Here is a 16,469-nt window from a genome sequence, read left to right as displayed (position 1 = left end):
CGCCATGTACTTAATTTTTATATTTAAATTACTTCTGTATAGTTTAACTTTCGAATAACTTTAGTAATTTTTCAGATAATCTGTTACACTTAAATTTAATATTGTTCAACTAAATTTTTGAATAATTTAAATAGGTAAGTAGTTACCATATTAACACTTTCATAATTTCATTATAAATATTATAATTATATCAATTACCTATTACCATTATACCAGTTGTCTGTAGTACCTACATATATTGTTGAATCTCTAAACCTGCTTTATTCTAAAGTTATTCGAGTAAGTAACATAATCTTACCTTGGCGTAGAGATCTTCTGGGCGATTCCCTTTCAAAAAGTCGTAAAATATACAAAGAGGCAAGACCATGATGGCAGGCTCTTTGCATAATGTAGCAGCCGCGGCAAACAAAAGAGTTCCTGCTAGGGTCACCCACTGCAACAGTTCACCAGAGTCCTCACTCACACTGCCACTGTACTGACACTTCAGTCTCACTGCCTCTGACTTAGCTTCCCACGCATTTAACACTTTCATCGGTCCCGCTTTACCGCATTTCAACAGTCGACGAAAGTTCATCATGACGTGCTGTACCAAGCTATGGCAACTTAGTCGAAACGGCTGATCGCTGCTTGAGCTCGATCTTTGCATTATATTATTTTTTAAGATATGTCTGCATAATCGTTTATGGCGATGTTCACGCAATCGAATGTGCTCGCTGTACAGTAAGAAGCTAATGAGAAACAGATTGCAAGCCGCTAAATCCGCTCGGCCCACGACTCCTGCTACTGCTTCTGTGTGTATCGGATGAGCTGCGAAGGTCAGCCCAGCGACTGCTGCACCCACTCGTATGCAAGAGCTCGGCATCAATCGGCGCGCCAAAACAACAACGAGCGCTGACGCTATGCAGTGAAAAACTACGTTTAGAAAATGAAAACTCCATGGCTTGAATCCACTAAAAGCGTAGTTGAGTCGATATGTAGCGACGCACAGCGGCCTATATGAACCGTGTGAACCTGGGTCTGTGAGCGGAGTTCCCCAGAAATCGTTTTCAAATAGTGCCTTCAGCGGTGTATGTCCGATGACGTCCGGATTGGAGAGGATCGCCCGTCTGCAAAATAAAATTGCAATTTGAATTTCTCCCAGTTAACACAACAAGTTCAAGTGTAAAGTTTATATGTTTGCAAATCCACGCAAACATCATCATTAATTCACATTTTTAAAATAAAAAAAAACTCCTAAATGCAGTTCATATTACATATTCATAGGTCTTCATTTCTGATGAGCAAAGTCAATATAGGAGGGTTAATATAAAAATATACCCCACTTGGGCGATATTGTTCCTAATGCAGATTTGGTTTCATAAAATAAAGGTTTTTCCTTTATTTGCCCATGAAAACCCATACCTTCATCCGCCTTTGCAAAATAACAAATCCAAACACGCGTCCCTAGCTGCTTAATTTAAATAAAATATTGCCTTCTTACCCGGCGCGCGTTCGATCGCTGAGTTCGGATCTCATACGACGCTTTACCGAACGATTGGCCCGCTGCCCTATAGCCTCGTCCTTCCCTTTACCGGCTGAATACCGCCTAAATAATGGACACGTTTAAACGCACCAATCTATCCTTTGGGATTGATTTTGGTGAGCCGTACATTTGAGCTCGCCGGCTGATGTGTGAATTTGCCGCGGGGTAGCCGAGGGATACGGCCGAAAGATCACTTTTGTAATTCTAATTCAATTCAATCAAGAGTTTTGCGGATTTTTAATAGGTACATTATTTTTACTAGGAAAAGAAAATTATATTTGTCTGACTTCAACTGCGATGAACGAAACATCTGGAAGAAATATCTCGTACGGACCTATAATTTGATTTCTAATGCATTCAATCCCTTTGTGCTTTCTGCTTTGAAGAGGAAAGCCAGGGATATAGACGATTGAATAATAAAATTTTATAGGGACCGAACCCGCGCTTACTATGCAGAGAGAAAAAAATCATCTTTTGCCATTTCACCATTGTATTGCAAATTGTGTGTAGGGAGACGACCTTTCCTTACTTCTTTGCATGATTAACACTAAATAAAAAAATGCTATTTACATTCTGAACTTTTAATTTTAGTTACCTTTTCTTTTTAGTTATTAGGTACATTTATTACTGCCTACTGTCATGGCTAGTTTAAAGCTAGGTTTAAAAATCGATCCACTCCACAATATAAATTACTTATGTATATGTTCGGTACCTTAGATAAACACTAAACTGGCATTAGAAATTACCAAGGTTAGATAGTTAATTAGGCGTTGCTAATAACAGCACTCACTTGCCGCAGGGCAAGGACTGGAGCTACGAATACGTGGTGTAAAGGCAAGCTGACTTAAGACGCAAGTGGCGACGCGCAAAAAAAACGAAATTGTGATATAATTAAATAAATCATTACGAAAATATTGTGTTTGTCCCTTTGTGTGTCCCCTGTGTTTGTCCATTTTGTCCCTTTTTGCTACGAAACCTTAACAATGGCATTCACAAGTTGAGACTTCTGAAACAGTCATATAAAAAATGGTAATCAAATCGAAGTAGAAAATAGAGGCGAAGCAACCGCACTAATGCCGAGCTAAAAGCATTTAGGTTTTCCACAGAACAGTGTGAAATAGAGCGGCTGTACCGCAAAGAAATAAATAACAAAAGCCATTTTAGATTGGAAAGTTGTCGATAAAGTTGGGCAAAGCACCGAACTGTTCCGGGAAGCAGCGGCAGCTGCGGGCTGCGTCACGTAAGCCCTCAATTACAAAACACTGGAGAGGTTGCACACGAACAAAGTTCCTTTCCATCCTCATTATCGCTTCGAGAGATTTAGAAGAGAGAGTGAAGTTTTTATAAGATTTTGAACTCAGAGGTTTAAAGGTTTTTGATACGTTTTTTGTGTCGTCTCTTTAAACGTCCAACAACTAACATAACTAATAATAGGTACAATACAATCACAAGAGAAAAATTACGCTGTGTCTAGCGTATGTCTAATACTAATGTACGGTTGTAACTGGCTTAAAGGCATTATTATCATCTATAAAATGATTTATCGTATAGTAAGCTTTACCTAGCAAACAGCGCTTCACATGTCACTTAAATTTGCCAAGTGGCAAATTCACTACATCAATTAGTTACTTCAAGAGAAGGGTCAAATAACACTGATGGGGAGCGAATAATGTCAGTGTCTAAGACGCAATGTCTTGCAAATTCTGTTATGTTCAAAGCGTGATAGATGCCGCCAATTACAGTAACAATGATAGCACACATTGAAGCTACTATTAAATTTTAGGGAAAAATAGAAATAGTATAATTAAACAATTATTGAATTTGTTTGAGAGTATTTTCTATTTTTAAAATGTAATATTGTATAGTACCCTAATTATGATAATTTAACTTTAACTTTGACATGTAAAATTTTTAATTTTATGAATATATTATTTATTTATTTTATTTTATTTGCTGAACAAAAGATATCGTTTGAGACGTACAATGTGTCTTAATTGTTGCCTCATGTTTCACGAACTATTCAAATCCGCTTAATTATTTAAATAATGAAATTAGTTTTCGGTAATCGATAAGTGTCGAACACGACTAAAAATTTGAAATCAGCTCATCAAAGCAAATGATCGGTCGATAACTTTGCTTGTTACCGTGAACGTTTGTGCGAAAGTTTTTAATTGGTAATAATACTTCCCATTATGTGCTCAATTAGATCTTGTTAGCGAATAATTTGCCAGTTACAAAACACTTATTGTGAGCAATGGTATTCAGGACGGGTGATTTTAAGGTGGTTCGCTTTCCATACAAAAAACAACATCCATTTATTAAGTCATTACACGATATAACTAAATAAAAATATGCGCGTCTATCTACTTTAGGATTTTTATTTGGGCGAAATTAAAAGAGAAACATTGTTTCATACAGGAATTATGAACACATCCACGGGAATTTTTAATTAATTTTACATAAATGTGCGTGCCAAATTTTGTGTACAGACACAGAGCCGTCATATTTTGCTCATTTTTATTTGACATTGTCATCAGTGACACTTGGCTCTTGACAAGTAATTATTTAAAGATATTGGTTTAGTTAACTCAAGCAGATTCAGAAATAATGACGCATTTTGTCAATAAAAATAAATATCGTGTATTTCGACGCTGCTAGTATAAATTGAAATGGCGTCTCGGTCAATTGATTGACTATAATGCAGGAGACCCCAGGTTCCATCCCCAAGTTTTTTTTTTATCGTTTGAACGTTTTTGGATTTATTAAGTTTTTTTTTTATGGAATAATCAACTATTACTATATTGCTTTTCTATTTTTTTCATACAACAATACAATACAATCATTTATTATGCCTTTATTGATAAAATAAAATATTACACGTCAGGTACATAGGTCATAGTGTGGGCATAGTATTAGTAATGTGCTGTATACTCCTTGCATTTACTGAGATGGTTGACCTATGTTATTGTTGTGCTAATGTTTTTCTTCAACAACTAAATGGTTAAAAAAAATAATTATCATCAAATTATCAACAATATAATTTGGTCCACGAAAGTTGTATAACGTATACTAGATTCTCTTTGGTGTAACAACGAATTCTTCCACTTTAGATTATAAAGTAATTTGACATTATTATTTGTATTTAAATAAATATAATATTATATAGCCTAATTTTGTCAATAAATGCGTGTAATATAATGGCGTCGTTGCTGAACAGTCGTCTGTCACGCCGTGAAGCTGCGTTCGAATCCTAGGTGTGTATCAAATTTTTGTGAGCTGAAGGTATCAACTTCAGCTTAGGGAACATATTGATTTTTATTGCCATTTTGATTTTCCATTTATTAAGTTAAGATGTAAAACACAAATTAATACCCTCGCTCAATATAATATTTTTTCATAAATTACAAGTTAAATAAAAAAGAAAAAAGTTCACTTGAGTTTTTAAAGCATGAGAGTTTAGTTTTTAAAACATGTTAGTAATTCTGAGTTGGAAGAACTTAAAAATATTCTAATTCGCGAGAACAGGTTTTTAATATTAAAAAAAAAAACAACACACAAAAAAAGAAAAAGTTCTTAGATTCGAACTCGGCACCCTTGCTTGCATGCAATTCCACGTAGGTAATATTTATCGCATTTGGATTTTGTACATGATTTTCGTTTTCTTCATTCACCAAAGAAGGTAAATTCTTCAAAAAATAAAATATATTCATTGATGAACATATACAATATATATGTATAACGAAACCACAAAATTAAAATTTTGAAAAAACCCCGACCGCGACATATTTAGTAGACAGATTTTCATAAAACATGGCTAAGAACACTCCCGAATAACTCGGCTTTCAGACAAAAAAACTAAATCTAAATCGGTTTATCCGTTCGGGAGCTACGATGTCACAGACAGACACACAAACAGACAGACAGATACGTCAAACTTATAACACCCCGTCGTTTTTGCTTCGGGGGTTAAAAATTAGATTTACTAAGAAAATCAATCAGAAAAAGAACGCCCCATCTGGCAGCCTGCGCCATGGTGCCTAATACCTACGATGGCGGTATTTATTTTATGATTATTATGAATAATATGTGCATGTGTCACAGTAGATAATGATAACTAGCAGCACTATGTGTGAGCAAACCTACTGTGATGAATACCTACATAATTCGAAAGCGGTGAGGTATGGGTAGGATCTTAAAAGATTATGTTACGTACCTGTCGTCATAGACAAATCCAGCGTCTAGTGTGTTGTAGTACAGGAGGAACGCTAGCAGGGCGCTAGCCGCCGTCACCCAGTGATCCATGGCAATGCAACGTCTACATCAGGAATTATTGTTTGTACTCCATTCCTGAAACAAAATAATGAATTTTAATGAGTACGGAAGACCAGCGCTGACCTTATGGTAAGCAATATGCTGAGGCGGGACCATTTCGTGGTAAACATTATTTATACTGTTTGTTTTTTTAACCATTTGTTTGTATTTTTATGACTGTTTATCCATACTAATCCATACTAATATTATAAATGGGAAAGTGTGTGTGTCTGTTTGTTTGTCCGTCTTTCACGACAAAACGGAGGAACGAATTGACGTGATTTTTTAAGTGGAGATAGTTGAAGGGATGGAGAGTGACATAGGCTACTTTTTGTCACTTTCTAACGCGAGCGAAGCCGCGGGCAAAAGCTGCCCATACAACCATTTCAGTCGCAAAATCTTCAAATCAGTAACTAACTGTCAAATGTGACATAACGCGTGGTAACGTCGTGCAAACAATGCGACCGTATTGATACAATAACAAAATGTAGTCGTCGTGTGCACTCGTTACGGTAACAAAATGTGTACGAATTTGTGGCTGTCAATGTCACTGTCAGAATGACTTTTAACGACACTTTATTATTCGACGTTTGCACACATAACGGTAACAACATGTGGACGAATTTGTGGCTGTCATTGTCACTGTCAGAACGGTTTCTGACAGTGACATTGACAGAATTTGTACACACATGTGTAGGTCTGATTACCGAACTGCTCCTAAACCACTGTATCCGCAAATGACAATCTGAAATACGAAGGTTTCTCAAACTGTCTTGTGAAGTTGTGGACTGGTTGCTTTGAATCATTTAAATATGAGCGAATTAAATAATAATAAACAACGACGACCATTTAAGCACTCTTCGACATTTTATAGAAATGTGGGAAAGTTAAGAAAAGTGCAGAATGATAATACAAATAGATAAGCACTTTATAGTTACTTAATGTATTAAATATATAATTTTTAATTCTTATTGATAAAAATGAAGTGTAGTGTTGCTTTACACAATAAAAGTAGGAATCAAATGAAATAGAGTATTTACTGTGATATTAATAGAATTTCTGTTGCGCAATGATAGTTTTTTCAGTACAGATGCTGCTTTTTTTAACGCAGTAGTGCGAGCAAATCAAGCAATGATTCATTTCTTGTCTGGTCGAAACTCTTAGCTTAGATTTAGGTACTGAAAATCGTCGTACGATACACGTGCGAAAAGGACATTCACAACTCGTGTCGATTTAAAACACTCCCTTCGTTCGTGTATTAATTTATCGCTACTCGTATCGATTTTCCTCTTTTCCGCACTCGTATCTACAAGTATTTTGTTTGAGTTACAAAAAAAACACATTATTTACTCTACTACGTTTTATTTATGTCTCTTTAACATTACAAATTTGTAGACACTTATCTATACAAAAATCTTGACAAAAGAAGTACAGATCGCTGAAATTAATGTTGATAGTAATATTAATGACGACTACTTCAACAAGTGTCAATTGTGAAATATCGCAAAATACTAGTTGCTCTATAGAAGACCATAATAATATGATCCCCGATCCTTTACAACCCAGCAGCTTGGTACGCACGTTACAATTTTTTTTAATCTTCTTTAGTGAGGGCAACTGAGTACGACGGCATATTTAATTGTTTATAAAGTTTGAGGATACCTGGAAAAAATTAATACAAGAAGCCATTTTGAAAATATAATAAATATTCACTGCTTTCGGTCACGCGTGTACGCTGCGACCATTTTGCGACCGTTTGTCGACCGTTTGGTGACCGTTTGGCGACTGTTTTTTACATGGAATATTACCGTCTTAATCCATATTTTAACAACTTTATTGGTTTTCTAGGCATTATTTTTATTATTTCAGTATAGTATATGCACCGGAGCACTAAAACTTCACCAATCAATATACATAACACGCAAACACCGAGTAGTCAATAATATTATTACTGGTTAAACTGAGGTAAATTGATGGCGCGTTGATAAATTTAGACTTATTTTATGAAATCACTCGAGCAATTTAATTGGCCATGGTAATTAGCCCACATTATATTACAAATGCAAACAATATTTATCTTTAACAAATTCTTACGCCATTACATTTTAATGTCAAATGATTTTATTTCTTTTTTACTTTGACGTCTCTGACAGTCGCCATTTGAAAAGAATGAAATGAACGAATGATTTTGGGAAAGTAGTCGCCAAACGGTAACAATGTGTGCACGCGTAGTGCACACTTCTGTCACTTCTGTGACCATTTGTGCCTGTTACCAATCGTCCCCATTTGGGTCGCCGCGACTAAACGTCGACCGTACTGCGACTAAGCATTGAGACCCGAAGACCTGTGTGTACACAAAATAGGAGGATTTGCGTAGGAACGGCGACCGATTATGGTTATATGGGTGGTCATGAATAAATGTTTTGTATCATTAAAGTTAGCGTTTTAGCACAGCATAATAAAGAGTACTATTGTACAGTATGGGCATTCCCGCCCCCTGCTAAAAGTGCCGCTCACCCGCTCTCGGTTACCTATACAAATACCGATTGTCAAAAGCGCGACCAGTCAACTTGTCATATCTCACTCATACAAGCATGGTACGTGTGAATCTACACGAGCTTAGACTGTGTGCTAGGCACGCGCCTCTTTCATATATTTGATCGCCAGTGTCCGAGGTGTGATTTTAGTGTAAAACGGGCTTTTTACAAGCTTTTGTTTAACTAGCAATGTCTGTTCCTATTGTTGTACTGGTCAAATGTTGCAAGTTTTTGACCCACTTTCAGTACCTATTCCATTCAGTATTCCAATAACGGTGAAATTTTGCATATGTCCGTAAATTGCATGACAATGTATTATTTAACTATTATAGTGGCATGGAGTTAATCTGATGATGCAAACATATATGTTTTTTTTTAGAATAGAATATAAATAGCATCTTTATTGCGAACCATGGACCATGTAGAATTGTTACTTTACATTGCCGGCATAGCGCCCTGAGAAGGCATTGCAAAGCAGTCTTATGTCTAGTTATCGTATGGATTGAATTTACCCTAGGAACTCTGTGTCTAACTATACCTACACACTTAAATGCGTTTTGGGGATATATTTTATTTGTGCGATAAACTTATGAATTACTAGCTTTTGCCCGCGGCTTCGCTCGCGTTAGAAAGAGAAAAAAGTAGCCTGTGTCACTCTCCATCCCTTCAACTATCTTCACTTAAAATTATACGTCAATTCGTCGCTCCGTTTTGCCGTGAAAGACAGACAAACAAACAGACACACACACTTTCTCATTTATAATATTAGTATGGATTAGTTCTAGTAGACCAATTAATAATATCATTACATTAATCATAGTATAAACTGTACTAAATAAAGTCAAAGATATGTATTTATTTCAATTGTTTCATTTGTATTATCTTCCGCCTCAATATTGGGATATATCTACAACACGGGAGAGGCGGAGACTTTAGATTGGATATCTTTACGGTCAGAGCCACAACCCTCATCAAGTAGTATGGATTGAGCTTTTCGCACCTACACAGTGACTCTATAAATTATTCAACTACGTCCGGCTGAATTGGGCTTCTTAAGAGGCCTTATTCCTAAAGACGAGCGTTTTTTGCAAAATAGAACCTTTTTCATTCAAAATTATAAAGAAACTATAAATGATTATTAAAAAAATGATAATGTTCCTAAAAGTACATATCTTAAGCTAGAAAGTCAATTGGTACTACTTTAAAATATGTCTTTTTATACTTCCGAAAAATCAGTTTTTTCGGAAGACGTTTTCAATTTTCATAGTGGGATAGCTCGTTTAGAATCGTGATTGTGCTGTTAAAAATGTTACTTGGGGTAATAAATGATCACAATCCTATTTGTTATATCCTGTACGAGTTAGCTAATACTTTGACATTTTAAGATTTACTTGAAATGGTGGATAAATAACCTTCCGTATCCTCCCCATTTTTTCGATAAAAAGAGGTTTACATTATGTATTTTTCCTGCGATTCCTGCATTTTTTGTAACTCTTAAATAATATTATCCTAAACTAGAACTTCTTATTGACGTATAACAAAAAAATCATACATATAAGACATACCTTTCTGTCGATAGATATGTTTTTAAAACACCTAAAATTCGAATAAAAGACGCTGTGCTAACGCGAGCCCGCTCAGTCTGCGCCGAGCGCTCGAAGACAACGGACCTGCGTTTGATCGTCCGGCGCACCTAGCTTTCGTAAGCAGCTCGATAGTTCCGAGAAGTGCCGTAAACTGCGACTAAACAAATCTTGATCCTTTTTACACCTTATGCAATTTTAGCATTCGACATGCTTTTCATATGATTTTGGATTTTAAGTTATACGTGAAGTTTGTTGAGAGTTTGAATTATTATTATATTTTGGGACCAGGATGAGGTTCTGGTTCTCATGATGATGGAGTCAGGCAGGAGATGTTCAACAGAACTGCTATTCTACTTATCATAACTCCACCATGTTTGGGCTCATTAGATTTGGGCTGATGAGCACCATCGATCTAGATGAGGTCCAAGGTCTCATGATGGAGTCAGGAGGTGGTCAACAGAACTGCTTGCTATTCTCCTCATCATAACCCCATCATGTTTGGGCTCATTAGATTTGGGCTGACGAGCACCATCGAACTAGATGAGGTCCAAGGTCTCATGACGGGGTCAGGAGGTGGCCAACAGAACTGCTATTCTCCTCATCATAACCCCAACATGTTCGGGCTCATTAGATTTGGGCTGACGAGCACCATCGAACTAGATGAGGTCCAAGGTCTCATGATGGAGTCAGGAGGTGGTCAACAGAACTGCTATTCTCCTCATCATAACCCCATCATGTTTGGGCTCATTAGATTTGGGCTGACGAGCACCATCGAACTAGATGAGGTCCAGGGTCCCATGATGGAGTCAGGAGGTGGTTAACAGAACTGCTATTCTCCTCATCATATCCCCATCATGTTTGGGCTCATTAGATTTGGGCTGACGAGCACCACCGAACTAGATGAGGTCCAAGGTCTTATGACGGGGTCAGGAGGTGGCCAACAGAACTGCTATTCTCCTCATCATAACCCCATCATGTTCGGGCTCATTAGATTTGGGCTGACGAGCACCATCGAACTAAATGAGGTCCAAGGTCTCATGATGGAGTCAAGAGGTGGTCAACAGAACTGCTATTCTCCTCATCATAACCCCATCATGTTTGGGCTCATTAGATTTGGGCTGACGAGCAACATCGAACTAGATTAGGTCCAGGGTCTCATGATGGAGTCAGGAGGTGGCCAACAGAACTGCTATTCTCCTCATCATAATCCCATCATGTTCGGGCTCATTAGATTTGGGCTGACGAGCACCATCGAACTAGACGAGGTCCAAGTTCTCATGATGGAGTCAGGAGGTGGTCAACAGAACTGCTATTCTCCTCATCATAACCCCATCATGTTTGGGCTCATTATAAATATGTGGAAGGTCGTTAATAATAATAAATGTTTTATTAGGGTACCCCTACATGTAAAGAGGGGGCAGATATTTTTTTTCATTTCAACCCCAACGTGTGATATATTGTTAGATAGGTATTTAAAAATGAATTAGGTTTTACTAAGATCGATTTTTGATAATTTTCATATTTTCGGAAATAATCGCTATAACTTTTGAACCATATGTTTAAAAATATGAAAAAAATCACAAAAGTAGAACTTTACAAAGACTTTCTTTGAAAATTTGTTTTGAACTTTATAGGTTAGTTTTTGAGAAAAATACGGAAAACTACGGAACCCTACACTGAGCGTGGCCCGACACGCTTTTGGCCGGTTTTTATTTTATTTTAATACTTTTCTGTGCTATTCATACATAGCCACCCTAGGGGATTCAGTATTGACAGCTTCTTTTTTAGGATTCCGTAGTCAACTAGGAACCCTTATAGTTTCGCCATGTCTGTCTATCCGTCCGTCCGTCCGTCCGCGGATAATCTCAGTAACCGTTAGCACTAGAAAGCTGAAATTTGGTACCAATATGTATATCAATCACGCCAACAAATTGCAAAAATAAAAAATAGAAAAAAATGTTTTATTAGGGTACCCCCCCTACATGTAAAGTGGGAGCTGATATTTTTTTTTCATACCAACCCCAACGTGTGATATATTGTTGGATAGGTATTTAAAAATGAATAAGGGTTTACTAAGATCGTTTTTTGATAATATTAATATTTTCGGAAATAATCGCTCCTAAAGGAAAAAAAAGTGCGTCCCCCCCCTCTAACTTTTGAACCATATGTTTAAAAAATATGAAAAAAATCATAAAAGTAGAACTTTATAAAGCCTTTCTAGGAAAATTGTTTTGAACTTAATAGGTTCAGTAGTTTTTGAGAAAAATACGGAAAACTACGGAACCCTACAATGAGCGTGGCCCGACACGCTCTTGGTCGGTTTTTTTATTTCTGCATATATTTGTTTCCGCTTTTAAGTTTATTGTAAATAAGACTGCTTGCACTTACATTGAGATTATCCATACTAATATTATAAATGCGAAAGTAACTCTGTCTGTCTGTCTGTCTGTCTGTCTGTCTGTCTGTCTGTCTGTCTGTTACGCTTTCCCGCTTAAACCACGCAACCGATTTTGATGAAATTTGGAACAGACAATCTTTAGACCCTGAGACAGAACATAGGCTACTTTTTATTTCGAAAAAAGGGATGAAAGGGTTGAAAAAGAGGTTGAAAGTTTGTATGGGATTTCTTAATTTTAAATGATAAAACCATGAAACTTTATATTTTAGCACTTGATAAGAAATCATTAAACATATATTTAAAGTCACATCCAGGTCGAACGCGATTAATTAACATTATTTTTACCTTTAAAATAAACATGGTGGGAAATAAACATTAACTAAAAGCGGGTAGATTATATTTATTTGTCTACCCCGAACATTTATACAAATTAATATCGGGTAGTTTTGTGTTGTTTACATCTCCGGTGACATTTTGCTGGGACGTCAGTCTTCCGCGACCACGGCCAGTGCAACCTGGCCGAAACGTTGGGAAAAAAGGTAAAAATAATGTTAATTAATCGCGTTCGACCTGTATGTGACTTTAAATATGTGTACAAAGCGCGAGAACTTAAAGTGTTATATCATTAAACATCTTGATAAGGGATAGGGATAGGGATAGGGATAGCGATAGGAATAGCGATAGGGAAAGCGATAGGGATAGCGATAGGGATAGCGATAGCGATAGCGCTAGCGATAGCGATAGCGATAGCGTTAGCGATAGCGATACGGATACAGATACGGATACGGATAATATGGGTATCGTTAGCGGGATACGGATAATCGGTCGGCGGTCTCTTACAATCAATGTGCTCTAAGACGATCGTTGTTTGCTTGCTTGAAGATTACGTTTGCGATAAGTATAAGCAAAATGTAAAAAATTGTAAGGGATAATAGAAAAAAGTACTTACCGATCATAGTGTCGAAATACGGGCTATGTGGGATGTTTATAAAGGTTTCCCCAGCGTATATAGAATTACCTACGCTGTGGTCAATGTGTAATATTTCTACAATCATTGCAAGCAAAAGTATTATGTGCAATCGAAGAGAAAGAAACCTACGGTCCCTACGGATCCAAATGAAAATCTTAATGAATACTTTTCTTACGCGGGCGAAGCCGCGGGTAAAAGCTAGTAATTACATAATGCTATTAAATTAAATCTAATGAAGCGTTGTTTTATTTCCTAAATCTCAAAACCCTTTAAATCGAATATGTATAGTAATGAGCAAAAATTTTACCGCAGGCTTTCCAAACCGACGATGCTTGATCAGCTACTTTTAGAACGAACATGTACACCGTGTCCAATAAGTCCGAATACTCACATTTTACCTCAGTTCTAAAGATATAGGGATCACAGGCCATCAAATTCTTATTTAAACTGAAGAGTATATTCCTTTTAATAAAATACAAGCACAAAGTTCATGAAATTTCCGAAGTGTCTAAGAAAAACAAAGAGGTAAAGTGCCAACAAAATACTTGCTCGGCACGCAGGTGACGAGTTATTTTTTATAAGCAGAATCTGTATGTGATAAAACAGACGCCACGTGTCCAAAATAAACTATTATGGGTACCGAGGATAGATAACGTTCCGGGCAACTAGAAAAATGTGCCTAGGTTCCAGAGCTCACCATCGGCCCAGGTGTGGGATGCAGTATGTAAGCGAGGTAAACTACCTTCAGTACTTACAGATAAAAGCGTTAAAATCAACGTTTTTTTCTTTAAAACCAAGGTTTTGGAGAAAAAAATGCCTTAAAGTTAAAAAGGATGCTTGGGAATGAGTATCATGTGTCCCAACAAGACGCACCTCCAGCACATTCGGCAAATGGTATTCTAGCGTAGTTTCAGACTAATTTGGCAGTTTTTTATCCGAAACATGAGTGGCCACCCAGGCCTCCAGGTTTAGGCGTATTAGACTACTTTGTATGGTCATACATGCTTTGAAGACTAAATTTTTATAAAATCATAAACCTAGATCATTTCAAAAAGATTATTGAGAGTATTTGGGATGAAATGTGAAGAAAACGGCGCGTGCCGCGTGTGATCCGTTTGAGAAGCGTTTGATGCTGGCAAACAAGTTAATGCTGGAGTTATTCCAAAACATTTGTTGTGAATGTAGTAAATAAGAGTGCCATTCATAAAATATAATAATAATGTAGTAACTATTTGTTCATTTTGTTTTATTGGCTATTTGTGCTGTATTCAAACTTATTGGACACGGTGTACATATTTTGATTTTCACCCTTTAAAATGTTTCTAAGACGCAACGTTTTGCAAATTTGGTCACGTCATGCACAGTTAAACTGTGGAATGAATTGTCGCCAGCGGTATTTCCGGACCAATGCGACCATCAAACCTTCAAGAAAAGAGCGTACATCCATCTTAAAGGCCGGCAACGCACCTCCAACACTTCTGGTGCTTCTGGTGTCCATGGGCGGCAGTGATCGCTTACCATCAGGCAGCCTATCTGCTCGTTTGCCTCCTATCCCATAAAAAAACGTTTAATATTTTTTAAGAAAAAAAAAACCGCCGCCTTTCGGGTTGTGGTGAAAGCTACTTGCGAATGTTGGATTATGTAGAAATGTGTAGGTATTTTTTAAAACTGCTTTTAATGCTTTAATTATTTGATGGCAACACAAATCAATATACGTATAACGCTAAGGTTTGAGAGTTTCTCAATTCCTCATGAATCCGATTATAAGAAATCGAAGCTTGACAAACTTTGACTTGAAAACTCAATAATTATGCTTAACAAACATAACTAAATAAATGTCACTGTTCTGAACTTAAATGCATGCTTTTCTTACAAAAATACCAAAGTCACTATGAGTGTGCCGTTCAGATTTGAGGAGTTCGGTTCTGACCATCATCAGCAGTTCCACTGCACCAAATGTCACTGTTCCGGACGTAAGTGCATGCTGTTCTTATAAAAATACCAAAGTCACTATAAGCGTGCCGTTCAGATCTGAAGAGTTTGGTTCTGAGTGTTCTGACCATCATCAGCAGTTCCACTGCACCAAATATCACTGTTCTGGACTGGACGTAAGTGCATGATGTTCTTATAAGAATACCAAAGTCACTATAAGTGTTCCGTTCAGATTTGAGAAGATCGGTTCTGATCTGACCATCATCAGCAGTTCCACTGCACCAAATGTCACTGTTCTGGACGAAAGTGCATGCTGTTCTTATAAAAATACCAAAGTCACTATAAGCGTGCCGTTCAGATTTGAGAAGTTCCGTTCTGGCCATCATCAGCAGTTCCACTGCACCAAATGTCACTGTTCCGTACCTAAATGCATGCTGTTCCTTTAAAAACACAAAAATCACCATACGTATGCCTTTCAGATTCGAGGAGTTCCCTCGATTACTCCAGGATCCCATCATCAGAACTGGGTTCTGAGAAAAATGGGACCAATCTGTATTCATATACATTCAATTTTTTTTTTAATCGGTCCAGTAACAACGGAGATATCGAGGAACAAACATAAAAAAATGAAAAAAATAAATAAACATACAGACGAATTGAGAACCTCGCCTCAAATAAAAAAGTGCCACATCATGAGCAGTTCCAATGCACCAAATGTCACTGTTCTGGACGTAAGTGCATGCTGTTCTTATAAAAATATGAAAGTCAGTATAACTGTGATAATTTCCGAAAATATTAATATTATCAAAAAACGATCTTAGTAAACCCTTATTCATTTTTAAATACCTATCCAAAAATATATCACACGTTGGGGTTGGAATGAAAAAAAAAATCAGCCCCCACTTTACACTAATAAAACATTTTTTTCCATTTTTCATTTTTGCACTTTGTTGACGTGATTGATATACATATTTTTACTAAATTTCAGCTTTCTAGTGCTTACGGTTACTGAGATTATCCGCGGACGGACGGACGGACGGACGGATGGACAGACAGACATGGCGAAACTATAAGAGTTCCTAGTTGACTACGGAACCCTAAAAAACAGAAATCACTATTAAACTATTCTCTAATTTCAAGTTCCTAACTAAAATTTTCCTAATAAAAAAAAACATTTGATCCCGCTACAAACTTTCACCCCCTTTTTCCCTCT

At 36.9% G+C, this 16,469-nt stretch overlaps 1 protein-coding gene across 2 annotated transcripts in view; it reads right to left on the bottom strand.

The window, feature by feature from the left end:
* The window catches only part of LOC125227188 (protein O-mannosyl-transferase TMTC2-like), a 149,075-nt gene that overhangs the window by 104,956 nt on the left and 27,650 nt on the right, over positions 1-16,469 (bottom strand). For both annotated transcript variants that reach the window (XM_048131445.1, XM_048131439.1), the window contains exons 2-3: positions 5,736-5,869; positions 299-1,106 (exon numbers count right to left, since the gene is read on the bottom strand). In XM_048131445.1, coding sequence (XP_047987402.1) covers positions 299-1,106; positions 5,736-5,824 — 897 coding nt within the window. In that variant the 5' untranslated portion in view covers positions 5,825-5,869. The remainder of the gene's footprint in view (positions 1-298; positions 1,107-5,735; positions 5,870-16,469) is intronic.

This window comes from Leguminivora glycinivorella, chromosome 1 (assembly GCF_023078275.1).
Source record: "Leguminivora glycinivorella isolate SPB_JAAS2020 chromosome 1, LegGlyc_1.1, whole genome shotgun sequence".
Classification (NCBI taxonomy): domain Eukaryota; kingdom Metazoa; phylum Arthropoda; class Insecta; order Lepidoptera; family Tortricidae; genus Leguminivora; species Leguminivora glycinivorella.
This window is presented reverse-complemented; position numbering and strand designations above follow the sequence as displayed.